The sequence below is a fragment of the Cnephaeus nilssonii genome, assembly GCF_951640355.1.
Source record: "Cnephaeus nilssonii genome assembly, chromosome: 16".
Taxonomy (NCBI): Eukaryota; Metazoa; Chordata; class Mammalia; order Chiroptera; family Vespertilionidae; genus Cnephaeus; species Cnephaeus nilssonii.
Genome location: NC_137087.1, coordinates 16920470 through 16940226, shown reverse-complemented (window position 1 = coordinate 16940226; position 19757 = coordinate 16920470). Strand labels below are relative to the sequence as shown.

Sequence of the window (19757 nt, the reverse complement as noted above, 5' to 3'; positions counted from 1 at the left end):
AAAGCATATCCCAAAGTTGAATATGGGTAATTTGGGGATTCCTTTTTTTTTTTTTTTTAAAGAGAATACAGTTTTTGTTTTGTTTTTTAAAATGTGTTTTTATTAATTTCAGAGAGGAAGGGAGAGGGAGAGAAATAGAAACATCAATGATGAGAGGGAATCATTAATCAGCTGCCTCCTGCACATCTCCCCCCCGCCCCCCCCCCCCAAAGAAAAAGGGATCATGCCCCCAACCAGGAATTGAACTGGTGACCTTTTTGTGCATGAGATGATACTCAATCTACTGAGCCACACCAGCTAGGGCCATCTGTACATTTTTTGTAGAAGCAAAAGAGTGGCAGTAACCTCAGTATCTATTAGAATGAAAGTGGTTTAGTGTACCTCAATATTTTTTTAAGAAGGTGTTGTATGTTTATATGTGCCAGGTCTATCAATGGAAATTCTCAACGAACCTTTGGGAAGAGGATTTGAGTGTCCAGGAATTATACATAGAAGGGAGACTTATTTTCCATTTGGTATATCTTTGTACTATTAGAATTTTTTAAAAAAACATGTATATGTTTTTACTTTAAAATCAACAAAATAGCCCTTGCATTGAAGACATTTAAGCCATGTCTTTTACACTCAAGTTGTTTTTTTCTTCTTTTCACTTTTAAAGTTTATTTATGTATGGGGTGTCTCAAAAAATGTATACTCATACTTGGAATAATTATAAAGTCAGTGTTTATTAAAATACATTTCAATTTCAAAATTGAGCTATCAGCTGTTAAAGTGTGGATACATTTTGGGGGGATACCCTGTATATAAACTCATTTGTGTCTCTGGAGCCCTCAGACCCATGGTTACTAAGAGTAAGCAACAAGTTCTTTAAAATGCTCACTGCCCTGTATTTACTCTCCTACTTCTTAGACTCTCCTAAGCATAAACTGCCTGATGTCCTAATAACTCAGAGCTATGATTCAACATGGGGTACCACCAGAATCTCCTTGAGGCTTTAGAAACATGAAGATGCCTAGGCCAATTCCAGATCTATTGAATCAAATCTGTGGGTGTGACTTAGGCCTGTGCATTTAAAAATAGGTGATTCTGATGTTTATACCTGATTAAGAACCATTGTGTAGAGAGCAGTCCTTGGTAGGTGTCTTCCACTAAAATATCAGCTATTACCCCTTCCCTGCCTCCAGGTCCCAGGAGTGATGTAGATATGGCACCAGAGTAGATTTTGGACCCTCTAGTCCACATCCAAGTAACAGTGTCACTCTGAATAGCCACATGGCTGTTGTATTAGAAAAATTGTAATAATGATAGTGATGATGGTAACAAATCAGGTTTCTGCATCAGAATGAACATTTTCTGCAAATAAAGAACATTGAAAGTAAATAGGGGAGAGCAAGAGCCAGTTCTTTGAAAACATCAATACAATTCAGAAATCTTTAGCTAGACTGATTTAAAAAGGGGGGAAACCAAAATTACCAATACTAGGAATTGGAGAAGTAATAGCATTGAACACATAAAAAGAATAATGAGGAAATTATGGCAATTTTATGCCAATAAGGTGGGTAATTAAGATGAAATGGAAAAATTCCTTGAATGCTCAAATTATCACAACTGACACACACAAGACAATCTGAATAGCTCTGTATCTTCTAAAGAAACTGAATTCATAATTTAAAATTGTGCTACAAAGAAAATTCCAGGCTCAGGTAGCAGACAACTTTAATGATGAAATCTATCAATAACTTTCTAATACAAATGTTAGATAAATTGTTTGAGGAAGAGGAGGAAACATCCCAATTCCAAAATTAACCAAAGATATTGTAAAAAAAGGGAAACTATGGAGGAATATTTCTCCTGAATATAAGCATAACAATATTTTAAAATATTAGGAAATCAAATCCAGAAATAGTATAAAAAATAATATATTGCAAGTTTATCCAGAGAGGGATTTATCTAGAAATGCAAGCAAGACTGGTTTAATTTTGTTGTTAATCCTCACCCGAGGATATTTTTCCATTAATTTTTTGAGAGTGGAATGGAGGAGGAGAGACAGAGAGAGAAACACTAATGTGAGAGAGACACATCAGTTGGTTGCCTCCTGCCCTTCCCCTCACCAGGGCCAGGGATGCTAGGGATCGAGCCTGCAACCTATACACTGCCTTGATCAATCGAACCTGGGACCCTTCAGTCCACAGTCCGACGCCCTATCCGTTGAGCCAAACTGGGTAGGACTAATTTTTTTTTAATTGATTTCATAGAGAGAGACATCAATTTATTGTTCCACTTATTTATGCATTCATTGGTTACATCTTGTATCTGCCTAGAGATCAAACCTGTAACCTTAGCATAATGGGACAATGCTCTAACCAACTGAGCAATCCAACCAGGGCAGCATTTTAATATTTTTTTATTTAATATTTTTTTAATATATATTTTATTGATTTTTTTCAGAGAGGAAGGGAGAGGGATAGAGAGTTAGAAACATCGATGAGAGAGAAACATCGATCAGCTGCCTCCTGCACACCCCCCACTGGGGATGTGCCTGCAACCAAGGTACATGCCCTTGATCGGAATCAAACCTGGGACCTTTCAGTCCGCAGGCCGACGCTCTATCCACTGAGCCAAACCGGTTAGGAATATTTAATATTTTTTAATTTATCTAGCTAGAGGTTTCTAAAAAAGTTAAACCTCTATCTACCTTATGACCCAGCAGTTCCGCTCCCAGGTAATTTACTCAAAAGAGATGGAAACACATATCCAAAAAAACTTCTACAAGAATGTTCAAAACAGTTTTATCCATTTTAGCCCTAAACTGAAAACAGCTTAAATGCTGATCAACTATAGAGGGAATAAACAAACATTTGCATATGTTACAATCAAATACTGCTATAATAAAAAGAAATGAATTATTGATATATGTGACAATATGAATGAATATGACAACATGATGAGTGAAAGAAGCCCCACACAAAAGAATTCAGTGTCTGGTTCCATTGATGAAATTTGAGAACAGACAAACCCACGTACTAGTATGGTGGCAGAAATGAGAGTGGTTACGTGGGAAGAGAGAGCTCTCTTGATGGGAAGGGGCAGGAGAGAACCTTCTGGCTATGGAATGTTCTTGGTAGAGATGTGGGTTACGTGAGTATATGCATTTATTCAAAACTCTTTAAAATATACTTTAACTTAGTGTATAACAGTGTGAATGTATTTAGTTCCACTGAACTTTACACTTAAAAATGGTTAAAATGCTGGTACAGTTTATGTTATATATATTTTATAATTTAAGAAATGTAAGTAGGATCTAAATGGGCAAACATTTAAAGTGTTTATTTCCCTCTTAACCATATGGTGTCCTATTATTATCTTTTTATTTGCCATTTATATACTTAGAATGTAATTTAGAAAATGAGAAAGTACCAAGTATGAGAAATAATATTACATTTATATATTCAACAAATATTTATCAAACATTTAAGGTATGTGCAGTTCTTTATTATGTGTGGTAAAGATGAACCAAACAAGATCTCCTTCAAAGAGCTCACAGTGTACTAAGCTTTGATTTAAAATATGCCCCCAAAAATTGATTTCACAAAAATAAAAAGCTTTCTTTCACCTTCTATATACGCGTTAGTAGGCTTCGGTAGACTCTTAAAGCTCTGGGAAATTGAGCTTAAAAATCCTTGCCGTGGGGGGAAGCCTGTCACATCTGGTGTTTCTCTGCCGGGCTCTGCTGTGGCTGGCATTGCATTAGCCGGGGAGGGGCTGGTGTTTGTGCAGGCCCCACACTGCCCTCAGTGATGCTGGAGCGCCAGAGAGCAGTGTCACCAGGGAGAGGTGCATTTAAGTGCTGGGATGGTGCCTGGCCTAAAGCTTTCATAGATCTAGAATTGCCACCACAAAGAAGTTTAGGGCAGAGTCCAAAAAACAAGGTCAGCGCTCTTGACATTCTGGTGGTAATTATCCAAGCAATCCTCTTTTCCTAATGCTTATGACTATTTTAATTGAAAGGGTCAAAGGTGCTCTGACAGGGAGGAAAACAAAAGCAGACATCTGAAGGGCATGGAGATGCTGTCCATGAGATAGTTTACGTGTCCACAGGGCAATTGCGAATTGCGAGTGGTAATGGAATTACACTACTTTTGTTGGTTCTGGGAGGACAAGCACCTGGAGTACCAATTATATTCTACTTGGCATACTTGGGTGCCGAATAAATATTAGTGACTTGTCTAATAGTGCAGAGCATTTCAACTGCCATGTAGATCTCGGTGAATGCAGAAGGCTGTTAGGGGTGGTGGTGGTGATATTATTGAGAAAGTGACTAATATATGACCTTTCTAGCTTGTTAATATCCACCTACCTATGTCTCAACTCTTTATATTCTACTTCTATGTTTGGATCTAATTGCAATCAATTCAGTTGCCTGTGTCTTCTCTGGACAGTTAACACAGGTTTCTCTTGGTGACTTGGTAATGAGAATGTCTAGGTGGGGTTGTAGGCATCACATCTAGATCAAAACAAATGCCTCGGGGCAACCAAGGAAGCCAGCTGTTTGATTACAGCTATATGACATTCTGGAAAAGGCAAAACCTGTGGATACAGTAAAAAAAGATCAGTGGTAACCAGGGGTTAGGAGGGGAGGGAGAGATGAATAGGTGGAGCACTGGGATTTTTTTTAGGGTAGTGAAAAATGTGTCCATCATAAATTTGTCCAAACCCATAGACTACAATGTCAAGAGAGAACCCTAATGTGAACTGTGGACTTTGGGTGTCAGTGTAGGCTCATCATTTCTAACACAGGTGCCACTGGTGAGAGATGTTTGACAGCGGAGGTAGTATATGGGAAATTTCTGTACCTTTCTCTCAATTTTGCTGTGAACCTAAAACTATTCTAAAAATAAAAGAAAGAAAGAAAAAACAAACTATTACCGATTTGTGACACTTGAATATGAATTGTTTTACAACTTTTATTTTTCAAAATCTAGAGTAAGGTTTATATTATTTGCTAATATTGTGACATGCTTGCCAAAGAGAATAGTTTGTAAATCCTAAGCAGACTTACTGTAACCATGTGTTGAATTTCCAGCTGTGTTGAATCAGACTTTGATCCCTCTTAAGAAGATAAATGCAGTATCTGCAATTTCAAATAGTAGGGGTGGAGGAGAGATTTTCAAATGAAATTGTAAAAAGCCACGTCCCTGTCCAGATAAGAAATTAAAGACCCTGGGAAGGTAGTTTTGTTTCATTATCTCTTCTGCCCCTCCCTCCTCACCAAAAAGACCAATGCGACGCTATTGTTAAATGCAGTGAACAGGCTTAGATTTGTTTCCTTCCCAAAGCAAAAGCGCCTTCCTTCATCAGCACTCATAAATGGCACACCTGCCTAATTAGAACAAGCTCTAGACCACAGGATACAATCTGAGCATTTCAATTAGCTCCACACAACTGATATCGGTGTGGCTGATGTTCTCAGAAAGTCTTCCTCCTCTTCTTTTTCCTTTGTGGCTAAGCTTTTATTATTTTGTACTTCTGAACCAGCCTTTGATTGTGGGAATTTCCCAGTAGGTGGTCATTGATAACTGTTTTTGCTTCCGAGTTATTTTTTAAATGAAAAAAGATTATGGAGATGGATAGGGATGCTTTTTATATTTTTATTTTATTATATTTAATTTACTTGTCACTTTTAAAAAACAGAGAACCCTCGTCACTGTGACAGGTGGTAAAATACAGCAGTCACGCTCAAGATCTCCATACATCAGCAACAGTAAATCCTTTTTGTCCAGAGTAATACAGAAACTCAGTCCCGAGCCAGTGGGAATGATGTAGTGCTCCCTCACAGAACCAATTACCCACAGGGAAGTATAATGAGCAGCAGAGGTGATACAATAAAAATCTATACGGCGAGAGTAAAATTAGTGTAAAATTGTTGCGTGTGAAAAGCCTTATAATAAGTATACATCTCCAGTTATCTTCTGGGAAAAATTATTTTGGCATCTATTTAGGTCAAAATTCATGACAGGCTTGCAAGACTAGCCTTAGAATAAAATGAAAGGTACGTGAGTGCAGAGAAAATGGCGATAGGCACGTCGTGAACAGTTCTGTGCCCTGAAGGGCCTGCAGGAGCCCTGGTGCTGCTGCGCGGGCACCCGACCTTCCTGGGAGGAGGGACCGCACCGACCACAGTCACAGCTCACGCCGATGGGACCAAGATAACGCTTTGAAAAACAAGGCCATGTAGATCACCACAGGAAGTCTCTACTTTCAAAGTTAGTGTGTTTCCCAAGACCACATCTGAGCAGATCGCTATAAAGGAAAATCCTGAGTGCGATCTGTGTCCTCATTAGGAGCCTGCTTGATCTGTTCAGACTGACAGCAGTTGAATAAGTGGGTTAAGTGGCAAGAAATGAAGTCTAGTTCTTTATTAGATAAGTGTCAAGTAGAGTGCTGAAGTGGCAAAAAAACCCCACAGAGTATGTTACCCTAAAACAACGCGAACAGTTTTCAACCTCTGTTGTCCCACTGGTGTCAGTTGTGCAGTTTGTGGAAAATATTCATTGCTAATAAAGCACCCAAGTTCATAAGATATTAAAAAAATACATTTAACAGATTCACGCTCTTGTGATCATTTTGTTACTCTCACTACAGTGTATTTATCTTCCTTGACTTCTTTTATTTTTTATTTTCTTACTTGTAGAATTCTTTCTTGAAAGGGAAAGAAGGGGGTCACAATTAGGTACTGGCAACTGGGCGTGGCCCCAAATCTGCCTTCCCTGCAGCCTATAGTGACTATTACTGAGTGAGCCTTAATAGTTAATACTTGTGGTGAGATAATTTTCCTCCCAGCTGATTTAAAGTTTTTCGTTCTGTCTTGTCAGATTATACACAGGGAAGGACAATTATTTCCAGACATAAGTGTCAATCATTATAAAGAGCCAGAATAGAACAAAGACCTTCAAATTAGACAGTGATGGAACCCACCGTGCCTTCAATGGTTGCTTCACATGTTATCTTGTAGTCATCAAGGATATATATTAAAGTAAAGAAAGTAGTCACTATTTGGGGACCTGTTGAACCAGAGGAACCAGTTGCTAACCTGAAAACAGTCAGATTGTTCATTTGTTCATTCATTTATTCAACAAGTGTACCTTGAGGCTGCAGCTACAGCAATGATCAAAGTCTCTGCCCTCCTAATGGAGCTTTTATAGTTTAATTAAGTGAAATAAAATAAGACAAATAAATGATACATAATATGTTAGATAGTGATGACTGTTGTGCAGAAAAATGAAGCAAGGCTTGGAGGATCCAGAGTGACACTGGTACAATTTCAGAGAGAGTAGTCTGGGATAGAGTCTCTGATAATGTGATATCTGAATCAAGCTCCAAATAAAATGAGGGACCAACCATGGGGGGGAGTGAAAGAGCAGAGGGCTAGGAGTCAGCAGGCTTAATAGCTACGTGACCCTATGGAGGCATTTCACTTACCTGTAAAACGGAGCCAGACAGAGCCACCAGCCTTGGCTCGCAGGGTTTGTGTTCGGCACAAGTGAGACACTTGAGAAAAGCATTTCAGTAAATGGCAAAGCATTACTTTAACTTCAGATTTAAGTACAGAATGATAAAGGGGTGCAAATTAAAGAGAGACATAAAAAAGAGTCTTAAAACAGCCCTTTCATACAACTTGTTTTGGAGTCATTGAATTGAGCTGTCGGAACTCAAGGTAGGGAACACTCTCCAAAGATGAACTGTCTGATACTCAGATTTATAAATCCTTTGTTCATTTTGTGGTATTGTTCATTTACGATTTCATATTTGTTTGTGCTTTTCTTCCTTTGACACCTTTTTCTTTCCTTTTACATTGAGCTTTCCTTTTATTAAATCAGTTACAGGCCTCTTGGTTCTCATGGAGACACTTTATACCCTGTGCCTGTACTCCCTGATTAATTCATTAAAAAGAAAAAGCCCTCTAAGATTAATATTTATCATGGGAGCTCACAGAATCAAAGTCTTTTATGGAGTAATTCTAAACTCCAGAACAATTCATTTGTGCTGATCTTTACTTATTATGGACTTGAAGTTGTTTGTGCTTTTTGTTTTAATAACTAAAGTGAATTTTGCAATAATCATAACAGTATTTGAATAGAATTTTATAGTTTACACAGCACTTCACACACACTCACCTTTGAACTTCAGCAGCCCTGGAGCTAAACAACATGGACACTAACTATTGTGGCCTTTTACAAATGAGAAGACCTGAGGCTAGGAGTACAGAACTTAAATCTAGGTCTTTCCATGATACAAGTATGAATAGATGAATGAAAAATGCTGAATTATTTCTAACACTTGCAATGACTAAAATGTATGTTTTATGAGTAGATTCAAGAAAGTTGTAGATGACTTGAGGAGATGAATCTGTAGGGAGGACTATGGAAAGAAGGGGCAATATCCCTGATCAAACCCCTGTTTTGTGTGATTATTAGAAAGAGAATGTGAGCCTGGAGACCCCTGGCTCTGATTGAGTACAGGAGCTTTTATTTATTTTTGTCCAATTACTTAGATTAACAAGACTAACAAACATGTTTCCTTCATGGCAGAAACAAAAGTAACATAAGCAAATATAAAACTTCTTAAAAAATGCCTTGTCTTGAAAGGCTATTTAATTTTGTGGTCAAGGGTCCTGAAGACTCTTAAAATGTCTTTTAAGTATAATAGGATCAATAAAAAATTACAGCTGAGCTGGGAAAGGCCTTAGAGATTATCCAGCCATGAAACCATTAAAATGTTTAATCTGGAAAGGACCTTTGAAGGGTCCCAGAACCCCAGTTTGTGTGAGGCTCCTTGGCTGTGGCATCCTCACCATCTTGAAGGAGCCATTCAGCCTCTTCTTGGTCTTCTGATTACTGGGGCCTCCAGCTGCCTCAAGATAATACATTCCACAAAGACTGTATGATTTCACTTAAATGAGGTACCTAAAGGAATCAAACTTAGAGACAGAAAATAGAAGTGTGGTTGCCTGGGACTTGAGGGAAGGGGGAATGGGGAGTTAGTGTTTAATGGGGACAAGGTGTTAGTTTGGGAAGACGAAAAAGTACTAGAGATGGGTGGTGATGATAGTTGTACAATAAGGCGAATGTGCATAATGCCACTGAACTGTGTACTTAACAGTGGTGAAGGGGGTAAATTTTATCTTATGTATATTTTGGCTGCAATTTAAAAAATGAAATAAATCTATATATATAAAGAGCCAGGGTCTGTAACATCCAAAACGACTGAACGGATGACCGAATACCGGAAGTCAGTCCTGCAGTCTTGACTTCCTTCCGGACAAAGCCATAGTGGTGGGGGCTGAGGCAGAGGCAGTTAGGGGCGATCAGGCCAGCAGGGGAGGGCAGTTGGGGGCAAGATCAGGCCGGCAGGGGAGGGCAGTTGGGGTTGACCAGGCTGGCAGGGGAGGGCAGTTGGGGGCAAGATCAGGCCTGCAGGGGAGGGCAGTTGGGGGCAAGATCAGGTCGACAGGCAGGGCTGTTAGAGGCGATCAGGCCTGCAGGGGAGGGCAGTTAGGGAGAGATCAGGCTGGCAGTGGAGGGCAGTTAGGGGCAATGAGGCAGGCAGAGGGGTTAGGGGCAATCAGGCTGGCAGGCAAAGGCAGTTAGGGGCGATCAGGCAGGCAGGCAAGTGAGCAGTTAGGAGCCAGAGGACCCAGATTGTGAGAGGGATGTCCAATTGGAGAGGGTGCAGGCTGGGCTGAGGAAACACCCCACCCCCCCACACCCCCCGTGCATGAATTTTGTGCACCGGGCCACTAGTACATTAATAAAGGCAACAGAAGAAAAAGCCACACAATCCTTTCTCTTGCTGGCCAACTCTGTTGAAAATTTAACTATCTGTAATCACCCGTTGATCCAAATTTTGTGCTCATAGGAAACAAATCTGAGCCTTCCCCCTGCATAAAGACAGACAGCTGCCCCCTCCCAATAGGTTCTTCAGTCCCCCAGTAGGTGATGCACTTTTGTTTAGTTTCACAGTTTACTTTGTAAAAAATCATGGTCAAGATAAGGAACATGCATTGTGATTGGCTGCAAAGCCTTGCTTACTGACTGTCTCCCTTTTAATTTCTTCGTTGATGAAACTGAGTCATTTGTCCTGGAGAGTTTGGGTACTTGCATCCCTCTGCTATGTACTAGCTCCACACCTTCCTCTGTCCTCTGTGTTTCCTGTGAATTGGTAATTAATTAGATTGATAGATTTTATTTTATAGATGCATGTAGTCCAACTATATAATAATTTATTCTAGATTTTTACTTTTTTTTAAATAATGGAGGGGTATTCTTTCCCCCTCAACTTATTGTTTGGAAAATTGCAAGCATGCAGAAAAATGGCAAGAATACTATAATGAAGATACCCAAGTACCCTTTATAGATTCACCAACTGTTGACATTGAGCCATGTTTGCTTTCTCTGTCCCTCTCTGCACCCGCGCACGAGCGCGCGCGCGCGCGCGCGCGCGCGCGCGCGCACACACACACACACACACACACACGTGTTTCCCCTGTGTCATTTGAACTGAAATTGTAGACATTATGGCACTTTAAAATATTTTAGCACACAACTCCTATAAGAATGCTATAGGGTGTTCTCCTATATAATCACAATTATGTTGACTCAATATTGTTATATCTAGCTTATATATTGTCTATTTAGTGCATATTTCCATAATTATCCAAATTATGTTCTTTATAGCTGTGGGTATTTTTAAAATTCAGAACCCAAGCAAGGATCATGAATTGTATTTGGTTTTCTTGCCACTTTAGTTGCCTACATGACATTGACATTTTTTGGAAAGTCCTGGCTAGTTGCTTTACAGAATGTCCCCAAGTTTGGAATTGTCTGGTTGTTTCCTTATGATTAGATTCAGGGCAAATGTTCCAGGGAGAAGACTGCACAGGCAGTGCTGTATCCTTCAGTGCAGTGCTTGGGAGCACATGGCGTCTGTTTGTCCCATATTGGTGATGGGTTCAGTGACTGGGTTAAGGCGATGTCTGTCAGGTTTCGCCATTGTAAAGGTACCTTTCTCCGTTGTAATCAATAATCTATCGCATGTTAATGGTTGCTTTTTAAATAGTTTCAAGACCCTATGCCATTGGTAATGGGAGGAATTAAAAGGGAAAGGTTTTTAGCATATATATGTAAAGAGTATTGCCGCTGATGGAAAGATGATATCTGTTTTCCTGAGAGGAGAAAAGGGGGAGTGATGGGTAGTACAGGTGAGGAATGGCCTTTAGAGAAGACAGACTTGTGTTTCAATCCCAGCTCCACAGTTGAACCTGTGCAACTTTAGGAAAGTTACCTAACTTCTCAGATCCTCAATTTCCTGCCTAAAATGAGTGTGCAATAATATACATTCACGGCAGGGTTGTTAAGGTGATTAAATGAGATAGTGTGTGAGCGGCCTCTACCCTAGCCGCTCCCCCATGGCCGTTACATGGGAGATGCGGAGGACGTGCTTCTAAGCAGTCTGCAGAGTTTAAGCCTTTGCACTCGCTTGCTTTTTTCTCGATTCCTTTATTCTACTTGGGATTTAATTTTTTAAATACCCCAGATTTTACAAAGTGCGGCAGTAGAATAAAAAACTGGAGTTTCTTTTCATACAAACTTATTTATTTGGATTTTTTTATATTTCAAATTATTGATACATTCAATACAATTCGACATACGAGCTGCTACCGATGCTAACCGTGTCGAGTCACACTCGACATCCGAGTGCAAAAGGTTAAGCCTATTCATGGGTGTTAATTCTCCAGTTTAGCTTGAACTATTCAGCAAGGTGATAAGAAAATGTGATCAACAGGTTAGGCTACATTGTGACATTTCAAAGAAAGGAATTAAGAATTGGGAGATATTTTCAGGCTTCTTAAATATGATTTGTCTGTAGTGAACTTGCATAGAATCGAGTTGCCTTGTATTCAGACCTCTTTCTGATTGCAATCCATTTGAATCTATTACCAGGGATTATTTTTGAAACAGTTTATATGTAGTCTGATTGAGAATAGTGAATCATAATAATTCCGTGACCCATTTACATGCATTACTGTAAAAGTTTCATTTCATACAAGTGACAATTTTTTAAAGTTAATTAGACTTGGCTATACTGAGGTTAGCAAAAAGTGCTTTGAATTATCAATAATTCAGCAGGGCAGACATTTCTGTGTAATGCAGTGGTTTTATAGAGTATTGTGAGATAGTTATCCCTAAAATAAATGGCGGTGAGCATTCATCAGCATGGTGGGGTTCACTTGAATGTAGCGTGAAGTGATAGCATCTATGCTTTCTATTATTGGGCAGAGTGTGGGACATCAGTCTTTCTGGCCATGAACTACTAGCAACCTTTGTCCTTTGTGTTACCTTTAGTTAAAAACGAAAAATGAGCATGAATGCTGGCTGATGGCCATGTCTTTCTTGCAGCTAAAAATTCATCTGGGAAAGAAAAATGGGATTGCAGGTTTGGATTTGTTTCATTGCATGAATGATATGTGACATTTTGTAAATTATTTATCACTGCAAGGATGGCAGCAATGGCTTGAGCATTGTTATATCAAATGAAAGCAGGAATCCCATTAGTACAAGGACTGGGTTTTAGCTAGAATCTATCAGGGGAATGTTGTCATTTTAAAACCAGATTGTTCTTTTAATTGCTATTTAAAGGAACAAAAGTGTTCCCAAGGTACTGCAGTTGAGCAGTTGCAAGTAATAACTATGGATCCATAATTATGCAGTGCTGATTATCTGGCATTTAAAAATTTGTGGCTGGAGTCAGTGACCAGTTTATTGTAGCTTGTCTTTTTTTGTTTTTCTAATTCAAACTGTATTATACTCCTTTTTAACTAGGGCCTCAAAAACACATTTGCATAGCTACCTCAGAAAGTAAAGCCTGTGCATATTGAAAGAACACATTAAACTGAAAATAAGGGCAAAATGATGAACACTTATATTGTAAGATAAAATTAACAGTCGTATTCAACAATTTTGTAAATGCTTGGTTATAAGACAGACTCTGGTGTTTGAAGACATGTTGTCATAGTGAACCAGGACATTTGTTGGAATCATTGTAAGCATTTGAAATATTTTCTTTGAGATGAGCGTTGTTTTTTTTGTTAAACTAGCATATGTTTCTTTCATTGATTCCACTAGCAAATATTTTTTGAGTGCCTACTGTGCATCAGGCAATGTATTAAGGCATTTGGGATAGAGTAACTGAACAAATGATGTTTATTCTATGCTGATGTATATTTAGAAAGACCTAGCAAAATCTTGTTTTAAATTTACATTAAAAATTTTGTGATTATACTAAGTTTTCTTGCCTCGAATCTTTGATTCAAGAGATTTAAATATAAATACATTATAGTTGCATTCAGATGGCTGGCAGACATGTGTGAAGGCTTGGAATATGCAAAAAATTTTAGTTTTCATACAGTTTTGCTTGTTCAAAATAAATGTGACCAGATCTGTAGGCACAGTCAACTATTCATATGGATGGAAATACTAGCATTGCTGGTAGTCATAAATAACAATGGAGACACAAAATGTATGCAGATTTATACATTGTTCAAAGCATTTTCCTTAGTGAGAGTTAAAGGGTCCTAGGGGGTTAGACAAATGTTTTGTTATTTCTTTTATTAAAGTGGGAATGTCATAGACTGAGAGTTTATTTCCTTTATGTGGCATGATGTGGTTTACTTTTTAAAAATTGATTGAGTTGAGAGAGAGAGAGAGAGAGAGAGAGAGAGAGAGAGAGAGAGAATGAATAACAGTAACCTGCACTAAAACATTTGATAAAGTTCAGCTAAACGGTCAGACCTAAGTACATGATATTTGTAATCTTGAATACTGAATACATAGATGAATCAACTTATAGGCATATAGGTTATGGGAATGATACAAGATTTCAAATGAATCCTTAATGTTCATTAATGGAAAGTTATATGATATATTAGAGACACAGTGCACGAATTCGTGCATGGGTGGGGTCCCTTGGAGGGAGGGACCGCAGGAGGTTGGCTGGTCCGGGTGGTTGGCTGTGGGAGCGCACTGACCACCAGGGGGCAGCTTCTGAATTGAGTGTCTGCCCCCTGGTGGTCAGTGCATGTCATAGTGACCAGTTGTTTGATTGTAATGGTTGCTTAGGCTTTTATATATATAGGTAATTTCATTGGTTTAATAAAAATTACTTCTAAATCTTATGTATTACACTTAAAAACATTCAGGCAATAAATTCTTTAGTATCAGATAATTTTAAAGATTTATTTTATTAGAAAATGCTGATTTGGACACCTTATTGAGCAGTTTTTCTTTGTTAAAGAAATATGTAAGCAGCTTTTGACTTTAATGTTTTGTTCTTAATTTTGACATGGAAGACTAACAATATTTTTTTCATTTTAATTGTTATAGCCCCGTGCTGATCCCATTCCAATATGTAGCTTCTGTTTGGGGACTAAAGAATCAAATCGTGAAAAGAAACCAGAAGAACTCCTTTCTTGTGCAGACTGTGGCAGTAGTGGTAAGTTGGTGTTTTTTTGTATGTGTACAATGACTCCCTATTATAGCTACATACTATTTATCTCTTTCAGAACTGTATTTATTTCTTAAAGACTTTTTTTTTTATTCTAAAGAGGGAGGGAGAGGGAGAGAGAGATAGAAACGTCAATGATGAGAGAGAATCTTTGATTATCTGCCTCTTGCATGCCCCCTACTGGGGATTGAGCCCCACAACCTGGGCATGTGCCCTGACCTGGAATTGAACCATGAACTCCTGGTTCATAGGTTGATGCTCAACCACTGAGCCACACCAAACAGGCAAAACTGTATTTGTTACTTAAAGCAATTATTTGGTAATAGCATACATTTTAAAATTTTATAAGTAATTACAGGTAGAGGGGAGAAAAGTGTGAATATATTAGCATTGACAAAGTTATATATATTTATATAATTTATATTAATATTTATAATTAAGCTTTGATTTCATACTAGCATTGGTAATTCAATGTAGAGTATTCTACTTTGCAGGCAGATTCAACGAGGAGAATTCTAAGTTTTCAAGCTGGATACAAATAGAATCATGTGTTTTCTATAACCTGAAGTCTCAATTAAGAGATATTTGAGCTAGGATATCTAGTGTTTCAGTTCATGACACCTACTGGTGAAATATAGTATTACATCACAGCTCTGTGACTGAAAGGGACAGTATTCTGGAAATTGCAATGATAGAATCAAGAAATCAGGCATGAAAGAAATTAAAATTGCCTAGAATTAGGAAAAGAATGGTCTTTGTAGAAGGTGATGTTGAAATCAAGGAATGCTGAGCAGGAACACTGGACCTCTGGCAAATTGCAGGACCCCCACATGCTTTCAAGGTGACTGTCACTTCTGCCTTTTTCTCAACATTTGAAGACCACATCTCTAGTTTTATAATAAAAACTAAAAGTCAAATTGCTTACATTAAAAGAATTTGTTTTACATTAAGAGTCAGTCTTCCTTCTTCAGCAGGTGACGGTTGTCTAACTGAGATGTGTATATGCTTCTATGTTATGTATTCACACATACACATACTTAAACACACATACATACATATCAACAGGTTGAATGGCATTTATTAGATTTTTAAAATTAATCCTTGTGTTAATCTTTAAATTTTCTTCCAGCTTACTGAAACTCTCCCCAAAAGTGTTATTTTAAAATTCATAACCAACTACCATTTCTGTAGTTGTAGTTATCTTTAAAAAAACAAACCTGCCAAACACCATAGCATGTTTTCTTTTAGGAAGTCAGTGTCGTATAGTGGTTAAGAGCAAACTGGAGAGCCAACAATAACCTAGCTCCTCTTCATTGAGGTAATTCCTCAACCATTCTGAGCCTCACTTTCCTCATTAGAAAATCGGGCAATATTAGCACCTACCTCTTGGGTTTTGTGGGAATTAAAGGAAAGGACACAGTAAACAGCCTAGCAGAGGGCCTACAACAACTCTGGTAAGTGTGCTATAAATGCCAGCCATTGTTATAATTCAGCATATTTGATATTGCCCTTAATTGCTGCAAGTAATTTAAAATCTCATCACCGCTTTTGGCAGCTGCTCGATGCTTGGATGGAGGAGATGTTTCACACTGAGGCATGACAGTGTTGTGTGATGACGCTCCTTCCCCTTATGAAGGTTGAACTTGATGGGCTCGATGTGATTCAGCAGCTTCAGGACCTCACTAGGAGGGAGAGCCTTGGAAATAAGACATTTCAAACTCTGCTTGAAAAATGCATTCTGACAGTCTTTTTGATGGGCTCTACAGATTCATTAAATCCTTTTACCTGCCCATGTTATCATGGATAGTGACAAAGGGCAGGGAAACATTATCTGTATGTTCAGTTTAATAAATTTCAACCCTACAATCTCTCTGTTTTAGCCTGGTGAGGTAGTGCCTCACTCATCAGTTCTGACTCTTTAGTTATCTTTTGGGTTTCTCATGAGGCTCATTCTGAATGAATTATTCTTTTGTTTCACTGCCTGATCAATTCAGTGGTGTTCACTTGTCTAGGGTCTACCCTTCGTGATTTTTAAGGTGGTATTTTAACAGTACCCTTCACTATTTTATTTCATGAGTATGTATTTGTCTGAGCGCCTAGACAGATTAAAGACGCACTTAAGTGTGGGAAGAAAAGTTCCCTTCATATATTTCCTTACCTCTGGTGATACACTTACTTGAGTTGATAAGGAATTCGAGATCATTATCTTCTAGATCATAACTTCAAGGCCTCCTTCACAGGGTATAAAGGTGTAATTCTAAACAGGCAGATCTTAGATTTTCTGATGTAATCAATCTCCCTTCGTCTTTCCCAGATTGAAGACCTGCCAAAGGAGAGTTTTGATCTCCTTTATACTTTGAGGTCACTGACATTTTTTTCCTCTAAAGCTTCTTACTTTTCCAGGGTGTGTAGGTATAGTGTTATGTTTTCTTTTTTCAAAAATACTCTCTTGTTTTCTCTTTTAACACACGGAGAAGAATGGATTGAGGCTACTGTCTAGAAGGCTTATAAAGCTAGAGTCATTTTGTGCACCAGCCTTTCCCCCTCCCTTCAGGTAGACAGAGCCAGAGGCTTTGGAGTGGAGGTATGGGTCATGGCAGAAATTCAAGCCCTGGGGTCATCATGTTCCTTTGTTTAGGACAGAGGATGGCTCAGAGTGCTTCTCTGGACTCTGCAATGGGATCCGGCTCTACTGTTGAGGTTCACTTAATCTTCCCTTGAGTATTGTGCCAGTCTGGAGACAGCTATGTTGGTCAAAAGAACCATTGTTTCTAATTCAGGGAGATGTATTGTAGGCATTTACTTCAGCTGGTAGATCAGATGAGTGGACTTTGTTATTTGCTAGTCTTCAAATTGAAGGCTCAAAATAAAATATGGCTCTTCTTAGAGAGCTCAGGAGGACGGGATCTTGTAGTTATAATGCCCTGTGGGGACCCCTTGATTATTATAGGGGGAAAAGGAATAAAGCCAGCTGACATGGCTCAACAGTGCACTATGATAATGGCAGGAGCCCCCCATCACAGTCCAGTTTCTTGAGCGGGAATTACAGGTTGGTTGTACCCCTCGTTGGTCTCATGGAAATGGCCACTGTTTCACTCTCAGTTGAGTCCATTGGTTCTAGGATTGAATTGAGACCATTTGTAGTGTTCAAAGGAATCACTAATGTAAGATATTTATGTGAAAAAAATACCCATAGCAGTTTAAAACCAGGAAAAGGAAATGTAAATGGCAGCCCATATGGAGGATCGTTCTGAAATGTGTTTCCCACATGTGCCTGGTTTTTAGCCGCCTCCACCTGAAGTACCATTTGTATGATGTCACATTTAAACTCTGCTTAGATTTCATAGACATGAGTAATAAATGTTTCCTTCTGCTTACATCATCAAGACAATTAGAAATATTTCTATATTTAATATGACGCAGTATCACAAATGGCCAGTATTTTCTTCAACTGTTTTTTTTCTGCTGAAAGTTCTTTTGGAAAAATGATTCGGGTTTGCAGGTATTAAAAACGTGAGGTGGCCCAGCCAGCGTAGCTCAGTGGTTGAGTGTCAACCTATGAATCAGGAGGTCATGGTTTGATTCCTGGTCATATGCCTGGATTGCGGGCTCGATCCCCAGTTTGTAGTGTGCAGGAGGCAGCCAATCAATGATTCTCTCTCATCATTGAAGTTTCTGTTTCTCTCTCTTCCTCTCCCTTCCTCTCTGAAATCAATAAAAATATTAAAAACAAACAAACAAACAAAAAAGACATGAGGTGACGTATATAGTGCAAGGAGCCCCAAATGTGGTGTTCCAGTTCTCTTCTGCTCACCAGCTGTGCAACTGCAGTTTTCCATATCTGTGAAATGCAGAAGGTGACATCTGTACTCTATATCCACAGGGCTGTTGTGAGGATTTAGTGAGAGAATGATATGAAAATTATCAGTGACTATAAAACATTCCACAAATGTGAAGGATCATTCTAAGCACTGATATGAATGTGGGAATCATCAGATAGTCTTCATGTCTATGGAAATGTTGGGACTAGAAAGTGATTTTACTTGACTTTCATGGATCAGCCTACTTTGAAATGAACACTGTTATATTCTCTTTGCCTCATTAAGACCAAATTATCTTTAATTAGCTTCACATAAGTATTAGATATTATACCAAATGAAATTTTGTGTCTGCTGCTCAGATTGCTGGGTGGTTAAATCTTACTTACAGATGAGTTGTGTGCATGTGTGTTTTCAAATTAGCAAATCTAAGATAAGTGTACAGTTCAAAATTACAGCATCATTCTAAGTGGAAGCTCATTGAAACTAGACACCGAGAAAGGCTGCTGTGACGTAGCTGGGAGAGGAAGAAAATCACCTTAGTACAGTAAAGGGGTCGAATATCAGTCCCCCTCTCAGGAGACCTGAAATCCCTCCTGGGCTTGTTGCCTCCATGTAGTGCAAATCTAAAGGTCACTTTTCAGTCTTTGTCAAAATCTAACGGACATCTTTCGGTCCACGCCGAATACTCCTCTCAGCCATGTTCGACCTGTTGAGAGCCTTTTTCCTCGAATTGTTTTCTTTCTTTGGCTTCTGTGATATCATATTCTCTGCATTCTCTCTCTGCCACTTCCTTTCACATCTTCTGTTAGCTCCTTGGCCTCTCCCCATCCGCTAAGTGTTTCTCCAGACTTCTGACGGGGGCCCTGTGTTTTTCCCTTTGCTTCATAGTGTCTCCTCAGCTCCAGACCCTTAGATATAAATGCTGCCAGAACCTCTCCATGTTGGAGGCCCCACAGGCTTCTCACAGTTAATGTCCAAAACAGCTTATCAGCTTTGCACTGCTCCCTCCACCCAAAAACAACACACACAACAATAACAACAGAAATGTCAACAAACATGCAACGTCTTGATTCTCCTCAGGGACCTACCAGATTAGCCCATGGCGTACCTCCGCTGGCTACTCCTTCAGTTCCACAGCCTGAATTTGGAGTCATGCTGTTCTCTCACACCAACGAATCCAAAATTCTATTGATTCTGTGTCTTAATATATATCCTACATCCTCAATATGACCACACACCCACCAAAGCAACCCAGATCTGCTATTATAATAATTACATCTAATCTAGACCTTCTTTCCCCTCCTCCATTTTTTATACTGCAGTCTAAGTTACTTTTTGAAATTGTAAATCTAATCACAGAATTTTTCAGTGACTACC

The 19757-nt window shown here is 38.9% G+C and overlaps 1 protein-coding gene across 5 annotated transcripts in view; it reads left to right on the top strand.

The window, feature by feature from the left end:
* KAT6B (lysine acetyltransferase 6B) overlaps window positions 1–19757 on the top strand; it is a 172522-nt gene that overhangs the window by 94268 nt on the left and 58497 nt on the right. For all 5 annotated transcript variants that reach the window (XM_079793046.1, XM_079793048.1, XM_079793045.1 and 2 more), the window contains one exon: window positions 14439–14547. In XM_079793046.1, the coding sequence (XP_079649172.1) occupies window positions 14439–14547 (109 nt within the window). The remainder of the gene's footprint in view (window positions 1–14438; window positions 14548–19757) is intronic.